This window comes from Haemorhous mexicanus, chromosome 3 (genome assembly GCF_027477595.1).
Source record: "Haemorhous mexicanus isolate bHaeMex1 chromosome 3, bHaeMex1.pri, whole genome shotgun sequence".
NCBI lineage: Eukaryota > Metazoa > Chordata > Aves > Passeriformes > Fringillidae > Haemorhous > Haemorhous mexicanus.
Genome location: NC_082343.1, coordinates 63747256 through 63772219, shown reverse-complemented (window position 1 = coordinate 63772219; position 24964 = coordinate 63747256). Strand labels below are relative to the sequence as shown.

Sequence of the window (24964 nt, the reverse complement as noted above, 5' to 3'; positions counted from 1 at the left end):
AAAAACCTCCTGAATTCTGGCATTCCAGGCCTTTAAAATTACAATCTTAAATAAATCGCTCTGACTTCAAGGTTATTTTTAATTTGATAGGAACATGGTTTCATTAAACTTTTTTCAGGCAATGAAATTAGATCATCTATATTTTAAATAAAGTCAACAGAAAAGCCTACACAGCTTAAAAACAATCTTGGGTAAATTAACAATTAGTCTTAAATATCTCTCTTTTGCCTTATGAAAGAAATCAAGCATTTAGTAAATATGAAATGCAATTTTAGTAGATCTTTTAGAACCTGAGTGGAACCGAAAGAATCTAAACTGCAAAGTCTTATTTAATTGGTAGAATTTAAGTGCATATCTTATACAAATTAAAAACTTATCAGCCTTTCTCCCTTAACTTTTCATGTTGAAAAGTGGTGAGCTTTGCTTCTTTTGGTTAAATAGCAATGAGACACCTGTCTGCAGAGATGTTCCCTCTAAATTTTCCAGAACCCTTTTTTTCATGCAAGTGATTTTTATAAGCCTGGACAGTTCAACCTTACACATCCCCATCCTTTTCTTACTGTAAACACCTTAAAATAAGCCTGCTCTGCTGCTAATAATTACAGTCAACTCTGATTGCCTTCTCGGGCTCTCGGCTGGATGCCGGGATGCCTCCAGAGATCAGAAGATGTCAACGCTTTGGCTGCAGTGACACCAGCCTTACTCTGGCAGCAGTGCCCTATCAGCTGCCCTGCACTCGCCCCCTCCTCACCTTCCCTCCTGTGCTCATGCAAAAAAACCAACCTGAAATATGAAAAATCTTCCTGAGAACTCTCTCCCTCCCCATATATTATCATCACCAAACGGATCAGCTTGTGATCGGATTCACTGCACGGCCACTGGCAGCAGAGGAGAGGGCAAGTTCTGTGCAGTAAGTGGGGCATGAGTCCACAGATTGTCTGAGCAACCCAGTCCCCAAGGCTGCAATCAGAACTTCACCAGCAGCACAAGGGCTGGAAAGATAACCCCATCAGCCCAGGGCATTAAACCTCTGCTGCCTTAAGCAAATGGGCATTTGTAAACAACGTGCTCCAAAACATTCCTTGGTTTATTCATTATGTAAAGAGAGAAATGTCTCTTTTTGAAGAGGGGAAAAAAAGAAAGAGGGCTGACTGTAAATAGTTTGAATGCCAGCAATAATGAACAGTCTCTGCCAGATCATGTTTTCAAAAAATAAAAAGAAAAAAGAAAAAAGAGAAGTAAAAGACACAAATAACTATGGTGTTTAAATTTTATGCGCACCTGTCTGTCACTTTTCCACAGGCATACATATTCTTTTAGAGCATTTAAGATACAATTTTCAAATGGAGAAAAATCTAAAACCATTTCTATATTGTTACTGTTATTGGTATTATTATATTTTCTTCTTTTACACAAATGTCTCAATATATTCTTGGCATTTTGAGATTTATTAACATACTAGGAATATTAAAAAAATTACATATATTTATTGTGGGAAATGATAAATAATATTTTAATTTTTCCCCCACAAAGGATTTAAATACTGAACAAAGTGGGATCACTTTTCCAAATTTATTTATAAGTACAAAATTTAGACTAAGAAATAGTTTTTTTCATGCAGATCATGAATTAGAAATATAGCTTAAGTAATATGCCTAAATATCCTATCTTCTTAGAACAAAAGAAGGTGAACTAACAATTTCTTTTGTTCGATTGATTAAGAGGAGGCATTAAATATTTTTTTTAAGTAGGAAATTAGTAGGACTTGCTTTAACTTTCTGGTCTCCTATATGCATAGCAAACCAGAATAAGCTTCTACTTTCCAATGAACTGTGTATTCATTTATTAGCAAGAAAAGCCACACAACTTTTCCCATGCAAACATACACTGAAGATCATGAACAAATGTGACAAGCCAAGTTTTATCCTGCATGCTGCACTGCAGTACAGAAAAATCCATGATTACTTAAAATGTCTTGGTATCATGCACTGCTGTTACTCAAACTTGTCCCCTGTGAAGTAGCTCAAATTTCTATCACACTGCACTGACCCTCCTACTGAAGAAATCAAGGGCTCTGATGAAATAATCTAATTGAGAGCCATCTGGCCCTTTAGAGGTAGCACTTCTAATTTATTTTATTATACTAAGAGCCACCCGAGGCAAACCAGCAAAATTCATAATGCTGTGTCCCTGGCCATGCCACCACACAAACAAAAGCCACACTCACTTTCTCTGAGCATTTTAAAGCCTCTTAGTTTGAGCCTAATCAAACACATGTTGAACATTCAAAAAAAAAAATTTTTTTTTTTTAAATAGAGCTTTTCAGAAAGCTTTGGTTCTGGAAGGTAGTGTTCTTGATTAGAGAAAAATAACAAGCAACCAAAAATGCATAATTCACAAAAGTATGGATTCCTGACACAGTGATTTAAGATCTATGTCACCTTGAGCAGTGCACAATGAACTACAGTATTTATCCTGCGGCACAAAATAAAAAAAAAATCTGCTTAGTTAGACCACAGTGAAGGAAAAAATTTGCAGCAGAACTCACCACTGAGGGCTGACACACCACAAGATAGCTCCTCAAAAATTTCTCAGCACACCATTTTACCCTTTTCTAAAAGCATCCAAGCCTACCAGCTGCTCTTATGCTTCTGTAATTCATTCATTCCTGCAGCTATTTGAGAAAACTAGGGCCTGGGGTATTAGGCTACCTACCACACATCACACCAGTGAGGAGAAGACAACCTGGGTGCAGGTGATAACAGACAAGAGTCCCAGGACAGAATGGCCAAGGAATTTATAACTGTATCTTTTTGCATGCATCACCTTTATTTCAGGTGTCTCACTTACATGGGTGCTTCAGCCACTGGCTGACTGAGGAGTGACCACCAACTACACAGAAGGACCAAACTTCCACTGAAGCTGTTCTACTTGTAAAGTACAAAAGGGCAGGAGGGAAGGAGCCACCACCGAGGCCACAATCAGCAGCACAGCTCCCAGGACCAGATGCTTCAACCACCACAGGACCCCAGGGAAAGCCTACAGGGAGGGCAGCTCCAAAGGCTGCTGTGTAAACTAAATGACTGATAGCTATGCAGACCAGAGGACTTGGCTAACTGGGGCAGAATTAAATTAAGACCAGGAGGATTACAGTATTTCATGGTGTTGTAACCTAGGATGACCGGGCATCTAGGGGAAACTGCCATATTTATCCATGAAGCTGATAAATTGAGGCAGGAGAGAGAGAGAATGATTCATTCAGGGTTAAATGACATAGATAGCATCAAAGGTGAATAGAGGGGGAAGAAAACAGAGGGGAAGAAAAAACCTTGGTGAGACAAGTTATGAATACTTCAAAATTTCATGGGTTGAATATTCTGTATAACCATGTCTGAGTCAGGAGTGTGCAATACAGAATAAACTACAAGTTAAGTAATTTACAAGGAGCCTAATGGATCACTTCAAGGCAGCTTTTCATACAACTCTGGAAAAAAGGTTTGGGAAACCAGAATGCCTATCACACACCATAAACATGATGAGGTAAAAGAGAAGGTAGAATATACAAGTCATTGCAAAAGAGTCCTCTATGCCTCCCTACACTGTCTTCCTTTCAAAAATATATTTTCTGCAAGTAAAATCAACCAATATGAAACAAATGAGGAAAGTGAGGTTTCTGTGCAAGCCTCAAGCACAGGAAAAAAAAATTATATCCTGCTTAGCCACTGTCAGTAATCAAGATAAAGGTAAGATGATGCAGACTTGAGCAGGATTTTACTGGCTGAGGAAAGAAGGTTTGGCACAAACAGCCCAGTTTGCTGTGCAGATTAGTACTTGCTTTAGGCAGATGATGCTGATAATCCAAAAAAGTCTTCTGTCTCCCCACAGGCTCACCCACTGCCACCCAGGGAGAAGAGCAAAACCAGAGCCATAGGCCCTCTCTCTTCCTGCAGCCTCCACACAGCATCATACCTCCCACTCCTCCTTAGGGCAAGCAGGCCTGACCAACTTATTTCAGTTCAAAACCAAAAAGCATCAAACTTGACAGTTGACCAAAACCAAAAAGGGGATCAAAACTCTCCATCACAGTTCCATGGCTGAAACCCTGTGGATGCTAGCAAGGCATCTTCTCTGAAGTCTCTCTAGGCAGCACTGAATAAAAAAGCAAAATAACAAAGCTTTTCTAACATTCAGAGTATACTCAGGTCTCTTTAGCTTTCAGGGATCATAAAATTTGTGCAAACCAACAAAAAACATTCTTCCAATGTAATGAACATGGTGAATAGGCAAGTGCCCTGTAACAGCAAATGTTTTATCATCAAACTAAAGAAAGGGTATCTTAACCAGTTAATTAACTGTATCAAAATGCAATGGTATCTCAAAAGGCACTGTTACATTAGAAAACTCATAGAAAGCAACATGCAAACAATGTAAAACAAAGTTAAATTGGACGTGACTCTCCTATGAGAAATGCATTTTTTCTGAGACCAAAAGCAAGCCTCCCAGCATTCTCTGTTAGGTTAGCTAAATGGTTTGCCCCAAAGACCCACAGCCCACACCTCAACCCTCCTGCTGAATACTAATCTGTGTCTTCACCTGGGAACAGCAGGAGGAAAGGACTTCTGTTGCATAACTTCTCTCCTTTGAGGGGAAATAGCCCTTCCAGAAAGCAAAACAAAATAATTAATGTTTTGTCCCTCAATCCCTTGCCAGAGGCACGAATTCTTATACAGCCTTTCTAATTTAAATTCCTGAAATATTATTTTGGTCTTGCACGATGCATCATCACAGTATACCATCTGCATGTGCCTGGTCCAAAGACTTGTTAAAGAGCGCATGTATGCAGTACCTAGCAAGCAAAATGAATGCTAAATATCACATCCTATTCTGTGGCAATCAGCACCAAAACCCAAGATGATGGTGAACAGGGCATTGGGGGATTGGGGCAGTTTCCTCTACAAAAGGAGTGGGATGCAGCCAGTTGTTTGAGCCTGAACAGACGCTCGCTCATCCTCCAGTAACAGTTGGTACCACTGGGAGGTCAGCCCGACTCCATTGTTTTTACAGCAATTTGCATTTTATTTTCCATAATGCTGTTTAATTTCACTTTTTCAATTATTACTCTCAGGCAATTGCTTTAATTATCTGTTATTCCAGGAGGAAAGACACTTTCCTCTGGCAGAGACACGGGGCTGCATCAGACCGTATTAACGCTGACGAGTCTCTCCACGGGCGAGCGCGGGGCTGCGGCGCCAGCCTTGGCAGCCCGCGTGGAGGGCGGTTAGCCAGCACCCACAGCTATTGCTGACAGATTGGCCCGCTCGCCACCGCTCAGATGGCAAATCTGCCCAGGATTACAAGGCGCATATTAAACCTTTAAATGCATGCAGCCGGTACCCCTCTGAATTTCAGATTCGCCAAGGCAAATGGTATCACCGCAGAGCGTGGCAAAGCACATCTGACTGCAAAGCCAGAACAAGCCGCTTTCCCTAATCCAATGCTATGTTAATGCAAAGCTCAGCAATGATGGATGGACTCATTAGTGCCGCAGTTATCGCCATCTGAACCAGGTGCCAAGACATATGGTTTAACAGATGTTCCAGCAAAAAGCTCTATACGCTGCGCTGTACGAGCGTCCAGCAAAGCCGGACATCGATAAGACACTGCAAATCGTATTGGGCTTCTGGGAGCCACAATGGTTCCCAGCTCAGGAAGCTGTTAAACACAGCCCGATTATGCAAAAAACCCTATTGCTCTGATATCCCAATTAGATTGACAAAACAAATGCTGGACAATACTTGCACCACTTTCTGGAGTCTTGGTGTACCTAAATGTTATTTAATCTACTCAGTCAATTCTATTTCTCTACTATCTTTGCAAAGAAATGAAGCTTTCTTCATACAGAAATCGTCACATGAAATAAGCAGAGGCCCCATCCCACTCTTGCATTTCCATGTTTAGAATGCTCTGTGCGCACTATTCTTTCAAAAATTTAATACATAACACATATCCATTCCGAGCACAGGATTACCATGCAGAAGCGACTTGTTTGCAAGCTTATTTACTGACATAACTCCAGTGGAATGCATGACATTTCACAGGGAAATAAATAGAATAAAACAGGGATCCTTCTTACAGTAATTTAGCAAATCAATGTGCACAAAGCAGCAAGGTGCATCAAATATTAATAAAAGAAAAATTCCTTATTCTTTAAGAATATTTTCAAAGAAAGAAAATTTATAGGCTTTAGAAAGAAAGAAAATCAGCAGTAAGTGAGCAAAACCCAGTTAATTATTATATCTATCTATACACACTGTATTCATTTCTTTAAGACCACACACACACTTATGGTCAACATCTACAGCAAAGCATTTTTCAGCAAGAAATTCTGCTAATTCATAAAGCTTAGAAATCAGAGCATACCAAAGCATAACAGGTGGAAAACCTAGGTTACCACCTTGGCTTTAGGAACTCCTGTCACACAACTCATCTGCTTCAGTGTGGGCAATAAGACCAAACTACAGCTGTTGGCGCGTGATATATTACAGTGGAAATTTTAAGAGAAGTTGGAAAATACTGAAAAAAGAAAAAGCCCCACAGCATTACATTCTGAAGGGAATGACAAGTAAAAAAGCCACTAAGCAGTGAATGACTGAATGCAGTTCAGAAACGACATAAATGTTGTTTAACATTTAAACAAAAACTAAGGACTTTGAAAGCTTTTCAGAATTTGCTAATAATTGCAGGTCATAAAGAGACTCCTTCAGCACATAACCATAAAAGATTTGATAGCAGATCAAGTTGAAAAGGTGAAGAACAAAAGAATCTGAGCTGCATTTCTGTCCTGCTCCCACACCTACTATTCACGCTGTCACAAAGGTGTGTTTCAGATCATCTTGTTCAACCAGTTAAATCTCTTTATCTGTGCAAATATTTATTCTATATTAACGCAGCCTCAACTTTTGAAAACTTCTGTTATCTTTACTGCTTATCTTTCAATGACAGAGCTTTGACTGTCCCAAACATTGGCCCACCGAGGCTGCAAAATACAGAGGTGGCAGGAAAGGGATATCAAAGGGGACAAGAGACCAGATACAACCCCAAACCAAACAAACAAGAGCACAATCTGCAGCCATGAAAGTCAGGAGAAGTTCAATTCAGTGTTAATCCCTATTTGTCTGAAATGTTTACAGACATACACTTATAGAAAATGGTGTTGATGAAAATACTGTCATTAGAGCAGTAAACACACAGGAAACTGTGTATTGAAATGCTGTGCCTATTTTTGTCCATTTTTATTTTTAGGCACATAAAGCTATGTGCACTTAATTATATATACACTGGGAAAAACATAAGCATGGGAATGTACTTGCAGATAAAACATCTAGTATATGATCAGGGCCCAATAACTAAAACAAAGTTGAAGTTTTAGGTCTACAAGGAGATACGCTACAATAATCCCCACTTTTATATCACATGGTTACAGTCTTTCCCTCTTTCCTGCTTCTAATCAAACATCCCAATCCTTTTCCACCCGCTGGCATTATTTATATGGGTAGTTTAGGCATGAATCAAACTGGAGAAAAAGACACACACAAAAAAAACCAAAAACCAAAATATCAAGCAAACACATTAAAATAAAACAAAACCAAAACCACAAAACCAGAAAAAACATGAACATATCAACAAAACCATAACAAAAAAATCCACAACCCCCCTTCCCCCCAACAACAAAAATCCAACTGGAGTCAAAATCCTTTTCAGTCAGATCACTTTCCTGAACTGACTTACTGGAGAGCTGCAAAAGCTCCAGATCAGTGCAGAGAGGGATCAAAAAGGTGAAGCTGATCCCAGAGCAGTTCAGACCAAGTCCTGCCAAAGCAGCCATGGGACTGCAGGACTTTGAACACAGAACAGGGTGGCTGCTATTTTTGTCTATGTGCTGCTGAATTTACTTTAATTCTTCTCCAAACAGAAGACTGCAAGAGCCAGAGAACACTGGTAGAGTCTTCAACAAAATCTCTGCCCGCACATATTTACTACTTCAATGCAAGCATATGAAATCTTAGATCTCCTCAGATGCAAAAAGCCTGATGTCCCAGATTGCTCCTCAAACTTTTCCTTATGAAAGAATGTGTTTTAATAGCAAATTCTTTGCTGTTTTTTCCTTTTATTTCTTCATCCTCAAGGAAATAGTTTTTCTTTTTCAATAAGGACATAACCAAAAGCTATTTTCTCTAAAACTATGTGCTTGGCAAGTGTCTTCTTCCCACCATCATCCACTTATTTTCATTTTTGCACTTCGCTTTTTTTTTTTTCATAATGGCCTTTCTTGTTATGAGAAAAATACATTCCTGGAATGTTTCAGCTCAAGGCTCTCAAAAACAATTACTTAGGCATTTGATTTGATCTGCCAGCTCTTCTTTTCATGCTATTTGGGCTTTATGTGTCTTGAGTTTGGTCAAAGGTTAAAGCAAACCTTTTCCAAGTTACACTCCAGTGTTTCATGAGGCCCAAACACATCCATGCCAGTTGTTAAGCATAAGGAGTAAATTCACTATTAGCTACGTATAACAGTAACTTTGAGTGCAATCAAAAGAAAATTATCCATATAGGGAAGGTTGCCAATTCACACATATTGGGAAAGTAGGATTGCAAGGTGGAATGATGAGTGAAAAAAAAGTCACCCTTAGACTGGTGAAAGTTCATGACTGTTTACAGGAGAAAAAGAAAGAGAACAGAAGCTCAAGTATCAAGGTATCTTCAAGAGTATCAGGGCACTTCACAAGCCCAGGCGAGCAGAGTTATAACCTCTAAAGTACTTCATCTATCACACTGTGAGAAATTATCATATCTGTGATCCATGTACACACACACAAAAATAAACTACCCATGAAGCATATGGAGGGACAAAACATATGTTTTCTGAGTTGATCTGGCTGCTAGTTGGGCTTCTCCAGGGAGTGAAAGTTAGAAAGGATAATCTGTCAGGGTTATCTGCCTCCAAGGAGTGAGTGAAAGGGAAGATTTCCAGCTGGCTGTCTCTACTGGGTCTTTCTGACCCACAATCACTGCAAGTGGCGCTTCACAGGTTTGCTGGAATGCTCCTCATGCTATTGTCTTGCCTTGGATATGGCAAAACCCAGGCCAGTTTCATTTTTTGTGTTTTGTGTGCTCTATTTGGCAAATCTCTGAAATCAAGCTGCTTTTTCTGAATGAGTGCATAACATGTTTACTCAATTTAAACAAATTACTGCTCAAAGACATGGAGAACAAATCATTCCTACTGCTGTGATACCTTTTCACTAAATGCAATGCAGTTACTGCTTGTGTTCCTTTTTAATGTTGCAACATATTTGTCTAATACCATTTACATATCAGATTTTTAATCATCTTTTTAAAAAATCTCTTTAAAATTTAAAGCTTATCACATGCCTATATGCAACAGCTAGCCAAGGTTCATCAGCTCCACTATTAAAACAGAAATCAAGCTGAAATAACTGATTGTAATTCACTTCAAAATACATTTGATCAAAAATACATATTTTAAAGTTCTGATTATAGATAATTTAAAAGTATGTTTCCCAAGAAATACATCGATTTTAGTTCTGAAAATAAACAGAAATACACATTATAGGAAAACAAAGTTTTAGACAATATATTTAGAAACCATTCTAAAGGGATGTTGGTGCTTAAGATTTACATTTAAACTAAAGAATGCACAGAAGTTTTCCATGTACCACTTCAGTGATTTTTTTTAACCCTTTTAAGTGGTAAAATTTAATTTTTTTAAGAGCAACTGGAAATGCCATCATTTTACTCAACCAGAGGTCTTAAGTGTAAGTACCCCATTGCCATAATACAGAGGAGACTGGGTATTTTGAAGGATGGTGGTGTTCATTTCTTTTTTTTCTTCTTTCATAGTAAGAAGTGTTATATTCTGGTTAGAGTCATCTCTTAAATTCTGACATACATACTATTCACAATTGTATGGGTAAAATGAGTAAAATTTAAAGTTCCTCCTATTGTGGAGATAGAGAAAAAGGATGTGCACCAGTCCTTTTAGGCTCTTCCAATTAATATGCTACTGAGTGAAACTGATATGCACACAGAAGTACAGCCACATCCCTCCAGCCACCTGCTTGGACAGGTAATTTAAGTGATTAAAAAGTCCTCAAAATTCAAGACAGCTGTGTAACATCAATGTATCACTAGATCCTAAATGCCAATTATCTGCATTTAATAATAATACATTTTTAAACAGAGGAGTTGATTTACAATGAGAGAAAGCACACAATGCTTTTAAGGGCCAACCTTATCCCAGCACCCACACCAGCTCGTATTTTTAATCAAAGCTTTACAATGTTGCAAAACTGATTACAAGTTTCTCCATTGAACAGACATAAAATTCCATTTAAACTACATGTATTACATGCAGAAAAATAAAAGGTTTTGAATTTTAAACATTTCATCTCCAGAAAGAAGCTTGTCCTCTAGCCAAACAGACTTGCATGAGTTAGCCTTACCTGGAGCCATAACTTGTTATTCACTGCATCTCTCCCTGTAGCAATGCACTGAAATGTAGCATTCTGCCCTGCATTGACCTCTACATCCCCCAGTCTCAAAAAATGTGGAGATTTATCTGTAGAGGGGGAAAACAAAAATTACAAATAAAAGTCATTATAAAAAAATAAAGGCGCCAGAAACATTATCATCTCCCTCAATCTCCGTGTTTTAACAATCTTTGGCTAAAAAAGAAACATAAGAGAGAATATTATTTGTCTTATCTATGTTTGAGGAGTGCTTTCATTCTTTCCCCTTCTCCCCCAGTGATTCTACTAACTTATTTTATACATCTGTTATAATAAAGTCTTTTTAACATAGAAACCAAAAGAAGGAGATCAGATGCCAAAATGTCAGCAGCACTTGACAAGAATTATCCCAAGGACTTTTGACTGTATGAAATCCATCATACTGAGAAAAACCCAATTAGCAGCATACTGATCAAGCAAATAGATACTGCTCATGTTGTTTGCAATGCAACTCAGAGCTCTTGTTTTGGAAAACAAAATCATTTGTGGCACTGAATACAGTATTTCAGGAGCTGACAAATCTATTTCCCATACTGAGAAAGGCTGTAGGAAATCTCAGCGGCGCAACCACCTGAAGGATTTACTAGACCTACAAAAGCCAACAGAAACATTTGAGGAATGGGCACATTACACAGCTCACCCACCCTTTTCTCAAGAACAACTGAAGAAAACAGTAGCTGAACTGTTCTTTCTTTGTGCTTACTAAGAAAACATGACGCACGGGAAAAAACATTAAATTGGAACAAACAGGATTTACACATCAGTAACAAAAAGAGCTTGTCTGAATTCCGTAACATGCTGATAATGTGCTGGGATGACTGTACCCGAGTGCCTTTTGTTTTGGCATTTCAAAACAAAACACAAAGAAGAGGAAGAAAATACATATGAAAGCCAGATATTGAATCCAAGCAGAGCTTTGCTGAGTACAGGCATTAGATAGCTGGGGTGGCTGAAATATTAAAAAGGTAACTCACTCAAATACCCTGTAAGCTTGGTAGCTTCCAAGAGCTACGATTTTAAAAGGTTTGGAGTAGAAGAAAACATGATGTGAGGTTGCCATTGGAACTTTATTATTTGGCATCATTTTGCAAAGTTGGAGCAGGATATTGTTATGTCCTGGCCATTTCAGAAAGCAATTAAATTACAGCCATGTGGTACATTAGAATGAAATCATATTTTAGAGAGGGTATGTCTAGGGGAAGATGAGAAGAGTTAAACAGAAAGAAATTGCAAAAAAAATTTTGATAACAAGTGCTAGAAATGCACAGTAACAATTTCTTCCTCACAACCTTTTATTAGTAGAATATCCTCATTGTCATAACTTGTGTTTGCATCAATGCAATTATTCCCCAGGATTAGCAGGGAAAGGCAAACATAAATGCCTGAAGCCTGTCCACAAAAAAATAAACAAAATGCAATCTCTCAGTAGTTCAACAGCCTGAAGCCTTTTTTTTCTTTTTTTAAATCTATTTTGTCTGTTTAGAAAAAAGAAGAAAAAAAGAGAAAAAAGAAAAGGAGTATAAAATCTGATGAACCTCCTACAAGCATCTGCCAATTCAGTTTTCTTTAATCAGTGAGTATATACATTAACATTAAAACCCATTTTGATTATACACACCAACTGTGTATGAGTGAAAAGACTTTGAAGAATGCCCTTTTTTTTTAATCCCTGTATAATTTACTTCTGGCAGAAAAAGATTTCACCCTGGTAAATCACTATTGCAATCACATTTCTTCCTGGAAGCTGCAACAAAAATCCTATTGAAAGAACAAAGAATATCAGTGATCGAGTGATGAAAACTGAGCAGTCCACAGCAATATCAGACATGTCCCGAAAAGACAGAGAAAAATGCAGCTCTTAATCATTACTTACCACAAGGGTAACTCAGGACCTGGATGTCATCAATGGCAATGTAGCCATTTCTTCCATCTGAGACTTCAGCTTCAAATATTACCTGTCAAAATGAAAGAAAAAATGTTTACAACACTCATTTCTACAGAATTCCCCCGGTGGCAAGCGTGTAGATATAAGACACATTGCCTTTTTCATTTAGTTGAAGTTCCTACAACGTTTGACAACTGAATGGAATATTTATTACTCAGTGTGGTGCAGTTCCATACCATTCATATACATGGCTTGCTTTGGATTGCTGCTCATAGCACACCAGAAAAAAATCATGTTTAACTGCACACTGCTTTATCTCAGCTAAATGTGCAAACATGATTCAATTCTGAAAAAAAAGCCATTGCTTTCAGACAGGTTAGGCATCACAGCACATAAGTGATCAACCAATTTTAAGAAAATTTGTTTTCTTCCTGGGGTCACAGTACAGTCTCCTGTAACCTTCTGCAGCACAGTTGCACAGGAAAACACAGAAATAGTGAGGCACTCCCAAGTGGTAACAAAATGAGCAGCTGTGGCATGAGATTTATGCAGTAGTCACTAACTTCATTCTTCCTTCTTGCAAGGCAGTGAGGAAATTCCTACATATGAAGAAAAAGAAGACACTGTCTTCACACCCAGCGTCTTGTCCCACCCCAAACGGGCAGTTAATAACAAAGAATTGCTTGGTGGCGGTTCAGAGAGTTCCTGAAATTGTGCTTTGACTGCAGAAAGAGGATGCCTGTGGGGAATGCATATTTTGATAGCACTGGACTATAATCCTACTTCCAGTTTCTCCAGACATTCTTGCTAGGACTGCACTTCAAGCCAATTTCTTTTTTTTATTTCTAATTTTATTTGCACCCAAATGGAATTTAGTTACAAGAACCACTTCATTCTCTGCCTCTTGCTCCTGCCTTGGCCAACAACAGCGTGATGGAAATTAATTTAGTGTCTGGGAGTCCTACTTTCATAGTGTGCCTCGTCCACTGACATTTCTGACCAGAGCACTGTTTGACAATGTCCACCCACTCTTCAGGCATTTTCAGAAAGCTGGTACTTGTTCCCAGTGAACATCAATATAAATATCTTTAATTCTTTAATAATTTGGATCATCATCTTTTTTTTACTTAAATGGTTGCATGGTATGGAAGTCAACTCAGTAAGAAACAAACATTATATTTAAAGTCCTTCTGGCAGACTGGTTTCTTTACAGCACAATACAGTTCTATAACATACACAAACTCTGAAAGCACGTTGCTTCTCAAAGCCTAGTTAAGAAATTTGAGCACCAGTGCTAAGAACTGAACTAAATTTGCACCTCATCCTAACTGGGTTGTTATGAATTCACTTGGAAATAACTTAGATCCAATTCTCAGGAAAGTTCTGGCTATGTAGGTGTGTCCTTCTCCTGTGTGTTGATACCTGCTTACGCTGAGAGTCAGAGGACAGAAAGCTACATTTCTTGGGATACTGCTGGGAATTCATTTACTTCATTTATTTTTCCCTCCGCTAGATGAATTTTAGTAATCTCCATCCAGCAGGAGTAGGAAGTTATCAGAAAAGGAGAAATCCACAGAAAATAGAAAGAAAAAAGACATGGAGAACCATGAGAAGAAGAAAAATAACAAAAAAAATCCCAGAAAACATGGAGAAACATGGAAAGACAAGAAATTTATGAAAAGTTATAAGGGACAAGGTTTACAAAGTAAGAAAAAGAAAAATACAGTTATTAAAAAGATAGCTGAGATTTAATATATATATATAGTATCATTTTTTATATTCATAATTGGGACAAATACAACTATGAAACATTCATAACTACAGATGAAATAAAGCAAAAAGTGCTGCTCAGTTAAAAAAATTATTATCAGGCTTTAATTTGATAACATCTGTTCACATTTAAAATGGGAAATGGAAAAAGTCAATTGCATACATAGGTGAAAACAGCAGTTCAAAATGCTGACAAGTCAGGCAAGAATCTGAGGTAGTTCTTTTCCTCAAATACACAAACTTCTCGAGAAAAAACAGACTGCTGAGCCATTGCTTTCACCAGAGGGGGCTTATCCAAATAAGAAACAAGTCTTTGGGAGTGAATCCTGCACTTCATCTGCACTCCTATTCAGTTTACAGTCCTAGCAAGAATGGCTTTGACTCTTTTGTTTTAGCTGAAAAATAATTCAGATTATCACTCTCGCCAGAAAACATTAGTTGTCTGTGCAACCATAAATGTCCTTCCACTTATTACAATTTAATTGCATGCCCATATAGTGCACTTCTGAGAGATGCTCACTTTCTTCAAAGGAGAAGAGAGAGAAACTGTTTCCAGGGGATGAATTGGGCTGGCACAGAGCGCAGTTATGGAGACGGCCATCCTGTCTCATTTGTACTAGAACTGACACAATGAATGAGAATGGGAAGTGCTGAATATTTCAGGTAATTCAAATGCTACTCAAGGGAATCAGACTTGATCCCAGAATGTTCTTGATCCCAGAATGTTATACACATTTCCAAGATGATACACATATAGTTATTTACTTCTCCAAATAAATTTGCATCTCTTGTTTATGAAGTACCTGCATTGAAGCACAAATTAAGATCCAGCCCCAGAACTCCCTGAACTGGACAGACTCCTACATATTTAGCCATTCCTAATGGATTTCTTGTCCATATACTGGACCATTTTCTCCCTAAAACCATGCAAGCTTTTAGTTAACACAGTGCCATTTGGAAAAATCCATGGGTTTATTACTGACAGCATTAAGAGATGGATCCACTTGTGTGGTTTATACCAGACTTCCTTTAATGACCCAAATCAGTGACAAATTGACCCGAGCCAGCCTTTTATATTATTCACAACTTTGTAAACCTCTAGTATATATCCTAAATGTAAACGTAAAAGTAATTTTGTCTCAAATTTGAAGAGTGACAGATTGTTCAGCCAATCTCATATAAAAACCATTCCCTTTTCTTTGATTATGCTCGTCCTTCTCTCTAAAGCTCTTTCTAACAACAAGATATTCTTTGAAGATAACGAGAGCAGAGCTGGCACACAGTAATCAAAATATGGATGAGTCATAATTTATTCAACAGCTTAACACCATTACCTAATTTATACTGAACTTATTTAACCATTCTTAACTCTTCATTTGCTTCTTTCGACCATCACTGGGCTCTATGCTGTTTTTATGAACCCCATGATTTTGCTGCAGAGTGGCAATGGCAAGCTTCAACTGAGTCCATCACTCTGTGTGTGAAATTGAGATTTTATGGAGTGTGCATTTTTTTATATCTCATTATCAACACTAAAATGTGCCTGTCATTTTATTTCTCAATCACTCCCAGTCGGTGAGTCCTTCTGCAGGATCTCATAATTACACATACTGTCCTTGCAAATCCAGTCCAGCTTTTACCTACAAACTTCTGTGTTTGTACTGTTTTTTGGCACCCACTCTGGTCCCATATGAGCATGATGACACAATTCTGTGTCTAAGGAAGTATCTCATAGAATGGCAGCTTGGCTTCACTATAAGTTTGTGCAGAGGGACATTTGGAAATCTAACTAGATCTAGATTCTGTTAATCATATCACTCTTACCTATATAATTGTCAGTCTGTAGAGGGCTGAAAGCTGAAAATTAGGTGTATGATGAGAAGAACAAAATAAAAATAAATAAATAAATAGAATCTGTTTTGGTTTAGGCAGTGGAAAACAACACATACCTTTTCATATACCAGCTCTAAAATCCCAAAGATGACAATCACTATTTATCTAATATTATTCCAGAAATAAATATTTTGACCAATTTAAATACTTAACAGTGATTGAATGCAATGGAAAAAGTAGTAATTATTACAGCAGAAACTCCTACAGGCATTTAGCTATTGAAGTTTAATGCTTAAGAAATACTTAAACCTCCACATTACTTCACAGTCCTAACAATACATCCTGTAATCATCACAAAGGTTAAGTCTGCACTTGCAGGAATATAAGAAATGTACTTCTTAAGGACTGGCCTCACTGAATTTTTACCTCTTGTCAGGATCCAAAAGTTTATGCACCATCATCATTAGCTCATTTGAGGCACTGATCAAAGTAAGCACTCCCAAAGCATACCTAGTCAATTAACAAAGTCAGGAAAGAGGGAAACAATTCTGTGGCCCAAAGCCTATCCACAAAAACAAGCAAACAGAAAAAAACAACCAAACTTCAAACCAAAAGAAGCAGTGAAGTTATATCAACTAACTTCACCAGATGTGTTATATTAACCTCAACAGATATAAAACTTCAGTCTTTCATAAGAATATAAAAAGAAAACTTTTAAGTTTTTTTCTACTTCATACACACCTCTTTCTCTTATTAATTTTAAGTTTTATAACAGCACAGTAGGGTATTCCAGATATACTCATACCTAGTACTTGCAATAGAATTGATAAAGGTTAAACAGTACATAGAAGAAAATTTGTTTTGCAGTAAAATAATTCTCTGCAGATGAAATGCCATGCAGAGCAAGACCAATTATATATAAAACAGTAACAAATCCTATTCACTGACATGTTTCTAGCCCTATTCAATGCTTTCACAATGTTAAAGGCATTTTGAAACACTGAATCAAAGGTTTTAATTACCAAGAAACTAAAAATTAATATAAACATGAAAACAGTGTCATGTTACAAAAGAAATGCTTAATGGAAGCTAGCTGAAAGGGACAGCTAAAGAAATTTTATCTAACATACAAAAATTTTGTTGACATAATAAAAAGCATTTCCCTTGTGAAAGTTACAGACAATTTTGCTGAACTAATTTAGAAATCATGAAAACATAATTAATTCCACTTGACTGCTCAAGTAATGCTGTGAGGCAGCCTTTGCAGCTGACAGGACCCAAGAGAACTTTAGCACAGCAAATCAAACACTTGGGTGAAAACTTTGGAATCTCAAGTCTGCCAGGCCAGCTCACACACAATTACTTCTTTTTTCCTCAATAACACACCTCCTGACATTGGAAACCAAAGAAGTTAAGGCTATCTTCTCACTGGTATCCAGCTGAGCTGGTCATCTCAGATTCTTTGACCATCTCAGAGTCACCTGCGAGGAACCCTGACATTCACAACTCCTCTCATCCCTAAAGTTACATTCAAGTTTCACTTGACATAGGGAAATCTGTACTCCAAGATTCATCTCAGTTCGTGCTCTCTGGTGAAGAATCACACACAAAAAACATGCCTTCAAAGGGTCCTAAAGGGTGATCTTTTAAACAATTTATTAGTGGTAAGTGACCTAGCTACCTATTCAATCCCTGAGGAAAAAAATAAAAAAACAAACAAAAAACATAGCCACACTACAAGTGTAAAATCATGTCTTTATGTGAAAGCAAGAATGGTAGGTTAGGCCTTGTTGAGCTAAACAATTCAAACATGATGAGAGTTAATAACAATATTTTACTTCCACAAACAAGATACATGTTCCAGCAAAACAGATAATTAATATGAAGCATAATAAGCCTTTGGAAGGACCTGTATGACAATTGCCTGATGGCAGGAAAAGCTAGCAATTAGACTCAGTGACCGTGCAAACCACTGTGTTAGTAACACAGTGAACACCAGAAAGAAAACAAAAAAAACCAGTCACATCTCTGCACTTATCTTTGCTTACTTCTTTCAAGTTGCTTATGCCAAATGTTTCTAGACTTCTCCTAGAAAATGTCTGGATGAAGCACCACACATGGATGATTTACAGCTACTCTGGCTTTGGAGCAGTAGTAGTTTATCATGTGGGAATACTTACAGTTTTGTAAAATCCCTCCCTGCTCTTGACTGACGGAAAAACTTGAGGAAAAAACCATCCTTACGTAGCCCATAAACACCCGATCATCAAAAAAATAAAACATATGTTTAAGGGTGAAAGCTCTTACATAACTGAGATTTTAAATAACAGTAATGCCATGTACAAAGGCATGACTTTTAAACATGGGCAACAAAATATCGATAGCACCGTAAATCATGAAATTTAAAGGCTAAAATTGGGCGAGTAGCAGTAAGAGACAAATTAAGAATCCATAAGAAGTATTCAGTGCTTTTTTTATTTTTGCCATAGACTAAAACCTCAAGGAAACTCTTCCTGGTAGCACAGAAGCAGTCTTTTGGAACATGGGTAGCTACCTGAAAAGGTAGCAAAACAAGACTGGCATAATGCCACTTCTCCAAACCTAGAGCAGAGGTCAGTCCTTTTTTGACTTCCAATGACCTTTGGGAATTCCCTATCATGTAAAAAAAATTTGAGCAGTGGTTGATAAGTCACAGAGGTGTCTTTCAACTTTGACCATTCTGATTTTCTGAAACTGTTGTCCTACAAAATAGTTTTATTTCACTTACATTAAACAGAAGGGCTTAAGTTCTGTTTTGACCATGGATCTTCCAGATACTCACTATCGGTTGGATTGAATATAATCCTTTTTTCTGTAGAAAGTGTTACTTAAAATTTTTCATGTGTGCATTTTACAACTTTTAATATTTACTAGATGTATTCTGCCAGAATGCTGGCTACCAACTAACACCTGCCTGTTTTATGATGATTCCTGCCTATGAATCATTTGTGGGATGATGGAAGCAGTATTTGAATAAGTCACCTGGAAAGGTGCTTTCCCCTTCCCCTAATAACCTAGTAAAAATATACTATCATCCATCAACAAAGTTTTGAGCTGTAAAAGCTTCTCCAGCAATCATTTTTAGCCCCAGAGAAGCAAAGACACATTCAACGGACAATGCAATGTACTTCCAATAGCCTTGCTCTACCCTCGGCACTTGTAGGGTGAGCTCGCAGATACTTCACTGACAAATGCTGACATCTGAACAAGAAAGATTTTTTATAAAGCAAAGCCCAAAATCTGTTGTGTTAATTCCCATATTTCCATGTGAGAATCCAAGCCTAAATGATCATGCTGCCCTGGACTATGGAGCTGACTCCATAAATTATCTTGTATGCTTTTTTGTTACTTTTTTCTTTCTATTTTTTGCATCTCAAAGCTTTTCTGTGTTTTGTTTTAATAGACCAGAAGTTTAAGAGGGTAGTCATTACAGTCTTTTTAGTGATGACAGTTTATCAGCAGTGGCTACAGACACAGCAAATCCATATATTTATCAAGGATAATCATAGGGCCCTAATTTACAGGTAAAACAATTGCATGGAAAAGGCAATGCAAGCAAGTTCTCCAGAAGCACATTACTGCAAAGAAATCAAGTATAAAATGGCTTTTGTCACAGTGAAGCCAAGGAATGCAAGCTAAACTTTGTTAACCATTATTTATTGCTCCACAGTAGCTTTGAACAAATCGATTTGACAGGCTGCACCTTTAATGTAAGCAGAAAAATTTCCACATAGGGTTAGAATAGAAGAACAAGCCCAAGCCACACCTAATAACTGATTCAACTCCTTTATGTTTTATTCCTACTACAACTGAAAGAAATTAATTCCTCATGGTTGGTAAAGTGACAGCAAAGCCTACAAAATTCTTGTTTGTCAATGAAAAAGCAGAAGAACCAGGTGGTTCTCGAAAGCATGATACATTGAAATTGAGACCCTGAAGAAGAAAGAGATTAAAGCTTTGCCTCTGTCTTCATAAACTGATACACTTTTAAAAACAAAACCAAAATCTATCTCCACAGATACACAATGGTACCCACAGCTTTTCACTCTAAAATTTAATTTTGTAAAGTTTAAAAGAAAAAAAGGCAAAACAAAAAAACTAAACACAAAACCAAAACCTCCCCACAAACCCCAAACAAACAAAACTAACTGAATCTTTCAAAATAAATTAACTGACATCCTTGTACATGTCATATCTAGGGTGTACACACTTGGGACCAGGTTTTGGTGATTTTGCCTTCACTTAGACTACATAAAGAGCTACAAAGAGAAGGACCTTGAAAAGGTCTCTAAATGCACCAGATATGCCAGGCCTCCAGATACTAAGATGTAACTTCAACGAGTCTGTCTGAATATTATCTTCCTACTTCTGAAAACATTAGACCAGGAACATTGAAACCATTTAAACTGTCACTACTACTTGCTTACACATAATATCACATGCCTTGCTTAATGAATTCAGACAAGTCAGATTAATTCCCTAATTTCCTACTTAGAGCAGAAACTTGCATTTGAGATTGTGACAGTGAAATATTTATTTTTCGGAGCAGTAAAGGTAGTAAAAAAGGCAGTAAAGAAGATGAAGCAGCAAAAGTAATAGCTGTGAAATCTGTCTGTGATGTTAAGCAGATAAACATCAGTCAGGAACAATACCAGATCTACATTGCCCCACCACTGGAAATGATCAATATGTTAAATTAACTCTGAAGGGATTCTCCAGGTATATTTTTCTGGAATATTTTTAGAGATTTTAGGCATTATATCATTAACACTAAAAGAATTAAATACAGAATCATTGTCATTTTTTCCATTTTTTTGGAGTAGAAAGCTAAAGGTATCCAGCTTATATTCTCAGTTTGCAGGGAGAAGTATGAAGGAGCTACATACTATTAAGGAGCTCAACAAATGAAACTGGATCAGAGCAGAGAAGACAAGTTACTGACAAATCAAGTCAGGCACATCACACAGAGATAAAAATTAAGCAGACAGAGACTTGGGGCAAAGAATTTCCTCTGCCCCCCTTAAAACCCTTAACTTCAATACATCCACTAAAGTCTTATTAGTGGTTTTCCTTTCCACCTTCCTTCTACTATCAATCTGCAAAGACATCTGATACTTCAACTAGCCTTTGAACAAACAAGCTAAACTGAAAAGTCAAACAAAGGAATGAGAATCCTAAATTCAAGAGAAAAGGGTCTCTCTGTTCTCAAAACAAATCCATTTTATATTTTTAAGTGCTGAAGATTAATACTGAGCAGAACTTCTTTGCTTCTTCTATAGGTGCATCACATAAGATATTTCAGCAATTTTGCCTACCAAAATGAGTAATGTTTCTGGTCTCTGGTACTGCACTTGAATGTATAATTTTTCTCCACAGAAAAAGGAAGGCAAAAATACTTCCCAAATTAATATTGTCTCCTGAAAGAGAGAAATAACCAAGAATCATTCATAATCACATTCTTTGAACTTTTTGAGGATAATGCACCAACTTGTTGGGGTTTTTTTAATTGTTCAGAAAAATAGCTGTGAAACACCAAGCAATTACTATTCTTGAAATAGCTTTGGTTTTATAATGAGCAGAGCAAACTTACCATAGTTTCTTTTAATTTGAAACACATATTTTTAATATGCCTATAAGATAATTTTCTAACAGATGGATTATTAAATGGCAGAAAAAGACTGCATAGATGAGTACTAACCTTTCACCTCGTAAAATTACAATTTTTATCTACAATGAGCAGATAAGAGAGAAGGACATCCTTACTAGTAACCTTCAGATAGGTTAAGATAAATTTAAAGCCCAAGACAAACACATTTTAGAATCTCTGCTCTCAAGGTTCATTGTTCATTATTGTAAGCCATTGTAAGTTATTAAAGATTGTGCCACTGGCTATTAAAGGAAAGTCATAACCTATATTTAAACTGCCTTTTTTTCCGCTGAGGGGGCAGGGTCATTATCCCACCAGTGGATCCAGCTGATATCTGTATCACAGCACTCTGCATTATGTTCAACACAGTGCTTTTACATGACATTTTATAAAAGATGACAAAGGCAATTCTTAAGTGGGAGTAAATTAGGGTTTGCGATTGGAATGATGATTTCTCTCCTCACCAGATTGAGGCTTTGCAGTCACAGCCAATTATCATCATGTTCAGTTCACAAAGGTTTGCAGAACACCACAGGCCACAAGAAATTCCCAACATTAAAACACAGCTTTAACAACCACAGACAAATACCAGGCAAAAGCAAGAGTACATTGCTCCACCACAATAAATACTGAGAAGGCAGTGCCAGTATCTGTCACAAATTCTCTTTTATTTCCTAGTGGAAAACCCATGTAGATTTAAATTAGCAAAGTTCTCTATAGAATATACATTTACTTTATGCTCACATTTTAAATACATGTGCTATAATATTTATTTTCACAATTCTAAAGATGATTTTAAAAAATTATTCAAAATCCATCTCTGTGTTAAAAACTACAGGCCTTGATCTGTTTACACTACTTCTGGATATCAATTCTCAAAAATCTTTTAAATAAAACCACAATCCTAAATGCAGCACAAGGTTCAACTATATATGTACACATGTATATATTAACATATATATAAATGTATATATAACATCTGGTTATACAGATATAATGTCCAAATGAGATACTAGAGACACTAGAGAACAAGCCATCCACTCATAGCATATTAAAATATTTCTGCATTTAGTAACTGATATAGAGATGTATCCATGAATGTGCATACATGTGCCAACACATACTTTTAATTTGGACAAGGTATTGATTACACACAATGAACAGGGCACTGTCATTATGTCTCAGCAGATATTAACTATGTTTATCCAAAGTCTGCTGATAAACTGTCAGAGTCATTATGCCATTTTTAATTAGCAACATTTTAATATATTTTTATAAGTTACACTGTTCCACATAGAGTTACCAGATTCCTTTATGCTTTCCCTTGTACAACACTACCAAAACAAACATGAAGATCCTAAAACAACTTCCAGTGTTTTTGTTCAATGTCAGACTTTCCACCACCCTTCTTAGGAAATAAAAATAATTTCAGGGGAAAATTAACATGTAACATTCTCCTTATGCAAACTTCATTTCCCCTCATTTTTCCTTTCCTCAACAAAATGTTCCCTTCTATCAGGCATCTCTTGACAGCGTTCTGTGTTCCAGACTCTCTCCTCATTTGTCACCTTGCTCCCCTCACTCCTTCCCAGAATACACTCAATTTGCACATGTGAAAACTAGGCTTCCTGCAACTACAGCTCCATCTCCCTTAATTCTCTGTCTCTCTTTCCAAAGTTGGCATGTCCAAAAGAATAATTTCACTTCTCCATTTCCTTGGTTCATCTTTCAAAGCAAAACACCATCACCAAGCTGCATCCCTTTAATAAAACTAAGATTCATTTCCATCCTCATCTGACAAGCTTAGTGTCCTCTCTTCCAAAATTGAGTGCACGTAGCTTCCATAGCACAATTTTCTTTTAGGTCTTCTATTTAGATGTCACCTGAAGTTCCTGTAAGCACCAAGGCTTCACAGGATCTTTACACTATGCCTAAACCTCATTCTCTGCTTCCTCGTTGCTGGCACCCTCAAACACTAAAATAGTTATAAACCAAAATTTATTCCTTTACTTTTGAAGTACAAACCTAAAATAGTGGGGAAACTTCTGGTGAGGTAAGTAAACATTTTCCATCTAAGACCAGATTGAAAGGCCAGTGCAGAAATAAAATAAATGCAACTATGAGAATGGAAACACAAGCATCAAGGCACCACAAGGCAACAAAGACACCAAACTAATATTCAGTTGGCACAAATTCCAAACTCCAGCTAATCACTTTGTCACAATTGGTGTAATGGGCATGTCTGGTGGTGCCCACTGTGGTCGTGAAAATGGGTATCACCAAACAGGGAGGAAAAACCACACACATAATGCCCCTAGATCACACTACAAGTAGTCCTAGATTTTACCTCACTTCCAAAACATCTAGTAATGCAAGAGCCAGTGCCTAAAGAATTTTGGAAATAAAATAGTCACATATTTCATGAGTTATCTGTATTGTTCACATTCTTCAGATTTTCTTCCAATAATCTGTCTTTAATCAGTTTGGAAATTGTTGGAGTGCTGTACTTTCTTTTGCTGCTGCTTCTCTAACACTTTCTCAGCTGATAGTACTCTTCTAAGTTATTTTGCCCATTTCCATTTCATCCACAAATATAAATTATGCTCGCACACACACAGAGAGAGATGAAAATTCTACTCTTGCTTGATATGAACAGACCATATGTCTGTGAAGGCAAAACTTAACATGACAGAGAAATATGTAAAAAACAATTTCATAAACAGAATTTCGCTTTGCTTCCAAGTACTTCAGCCATGCATTTCAGACCCTCTCTTCTCGCAGTTTCAAGCCAGATATGCCAACCATGTCAGCCAGCCAAACCTCAGCCTGAGGCTTCAAGACTTTCCAGTTACAACACTCAGCTCTTTGGATTCCAGAATTCCAAACAGATCTAATCTCCCCACAGTGTTCATACAGCACCAACAATTATATTCTTTCAGTGGAGTGTGTCGGCCACGTTCAGGCAATCCCTGTCCTGTCACTAACCAAAGCTTGAGGTGTGACAGTTGCAGAAAGTTGATAAAGTCTCCATTATTGGAAACTAGACAAAAGAACATACACACTCACTTAAAAAACATGCTGTCTCCTCCACTGCACTTTCTCCTCAGCTATCCTGGCCTGAAATGACAACCATTAAAATTTGTATTTAATTGCTCAGTCAGGTAAGTTATACTTTGGCTAAGGATGCATAATAAATAATAC

The 24964-nt window shown here is 37.3% G+C and overlaps 1 protein-coding gene across 2 annotated transcripts in view; it reads right to left on the bottom strand.

The window, feature by feature from the left end:
- The window catches only part of PTPRK (protein tyrosine phosphatase receptor type K), a 378847-nt gene that overhangs the window by 194341 nt on the left and 159542 nt on the right, over window positions 1–24964 (bottom strand). For both annotated transcript variants that reach the window (XM_059842131.1, XM_059842132.1), the window contains exons 4-5: window positions 12463–12544; window positions 10524–10639 (exon numbers count right to left, since the gene is read on the bottom strand). In XM_059842131.1, the coding sequence (XP_059698114.1) occupies window positions 10524–10639; window positions 12463–12544 (198 nt within the window). The remainder of the gene's footprint in view (window positions 1–10523; window positions 10640–12462; window positions 12545–24964) is intronic.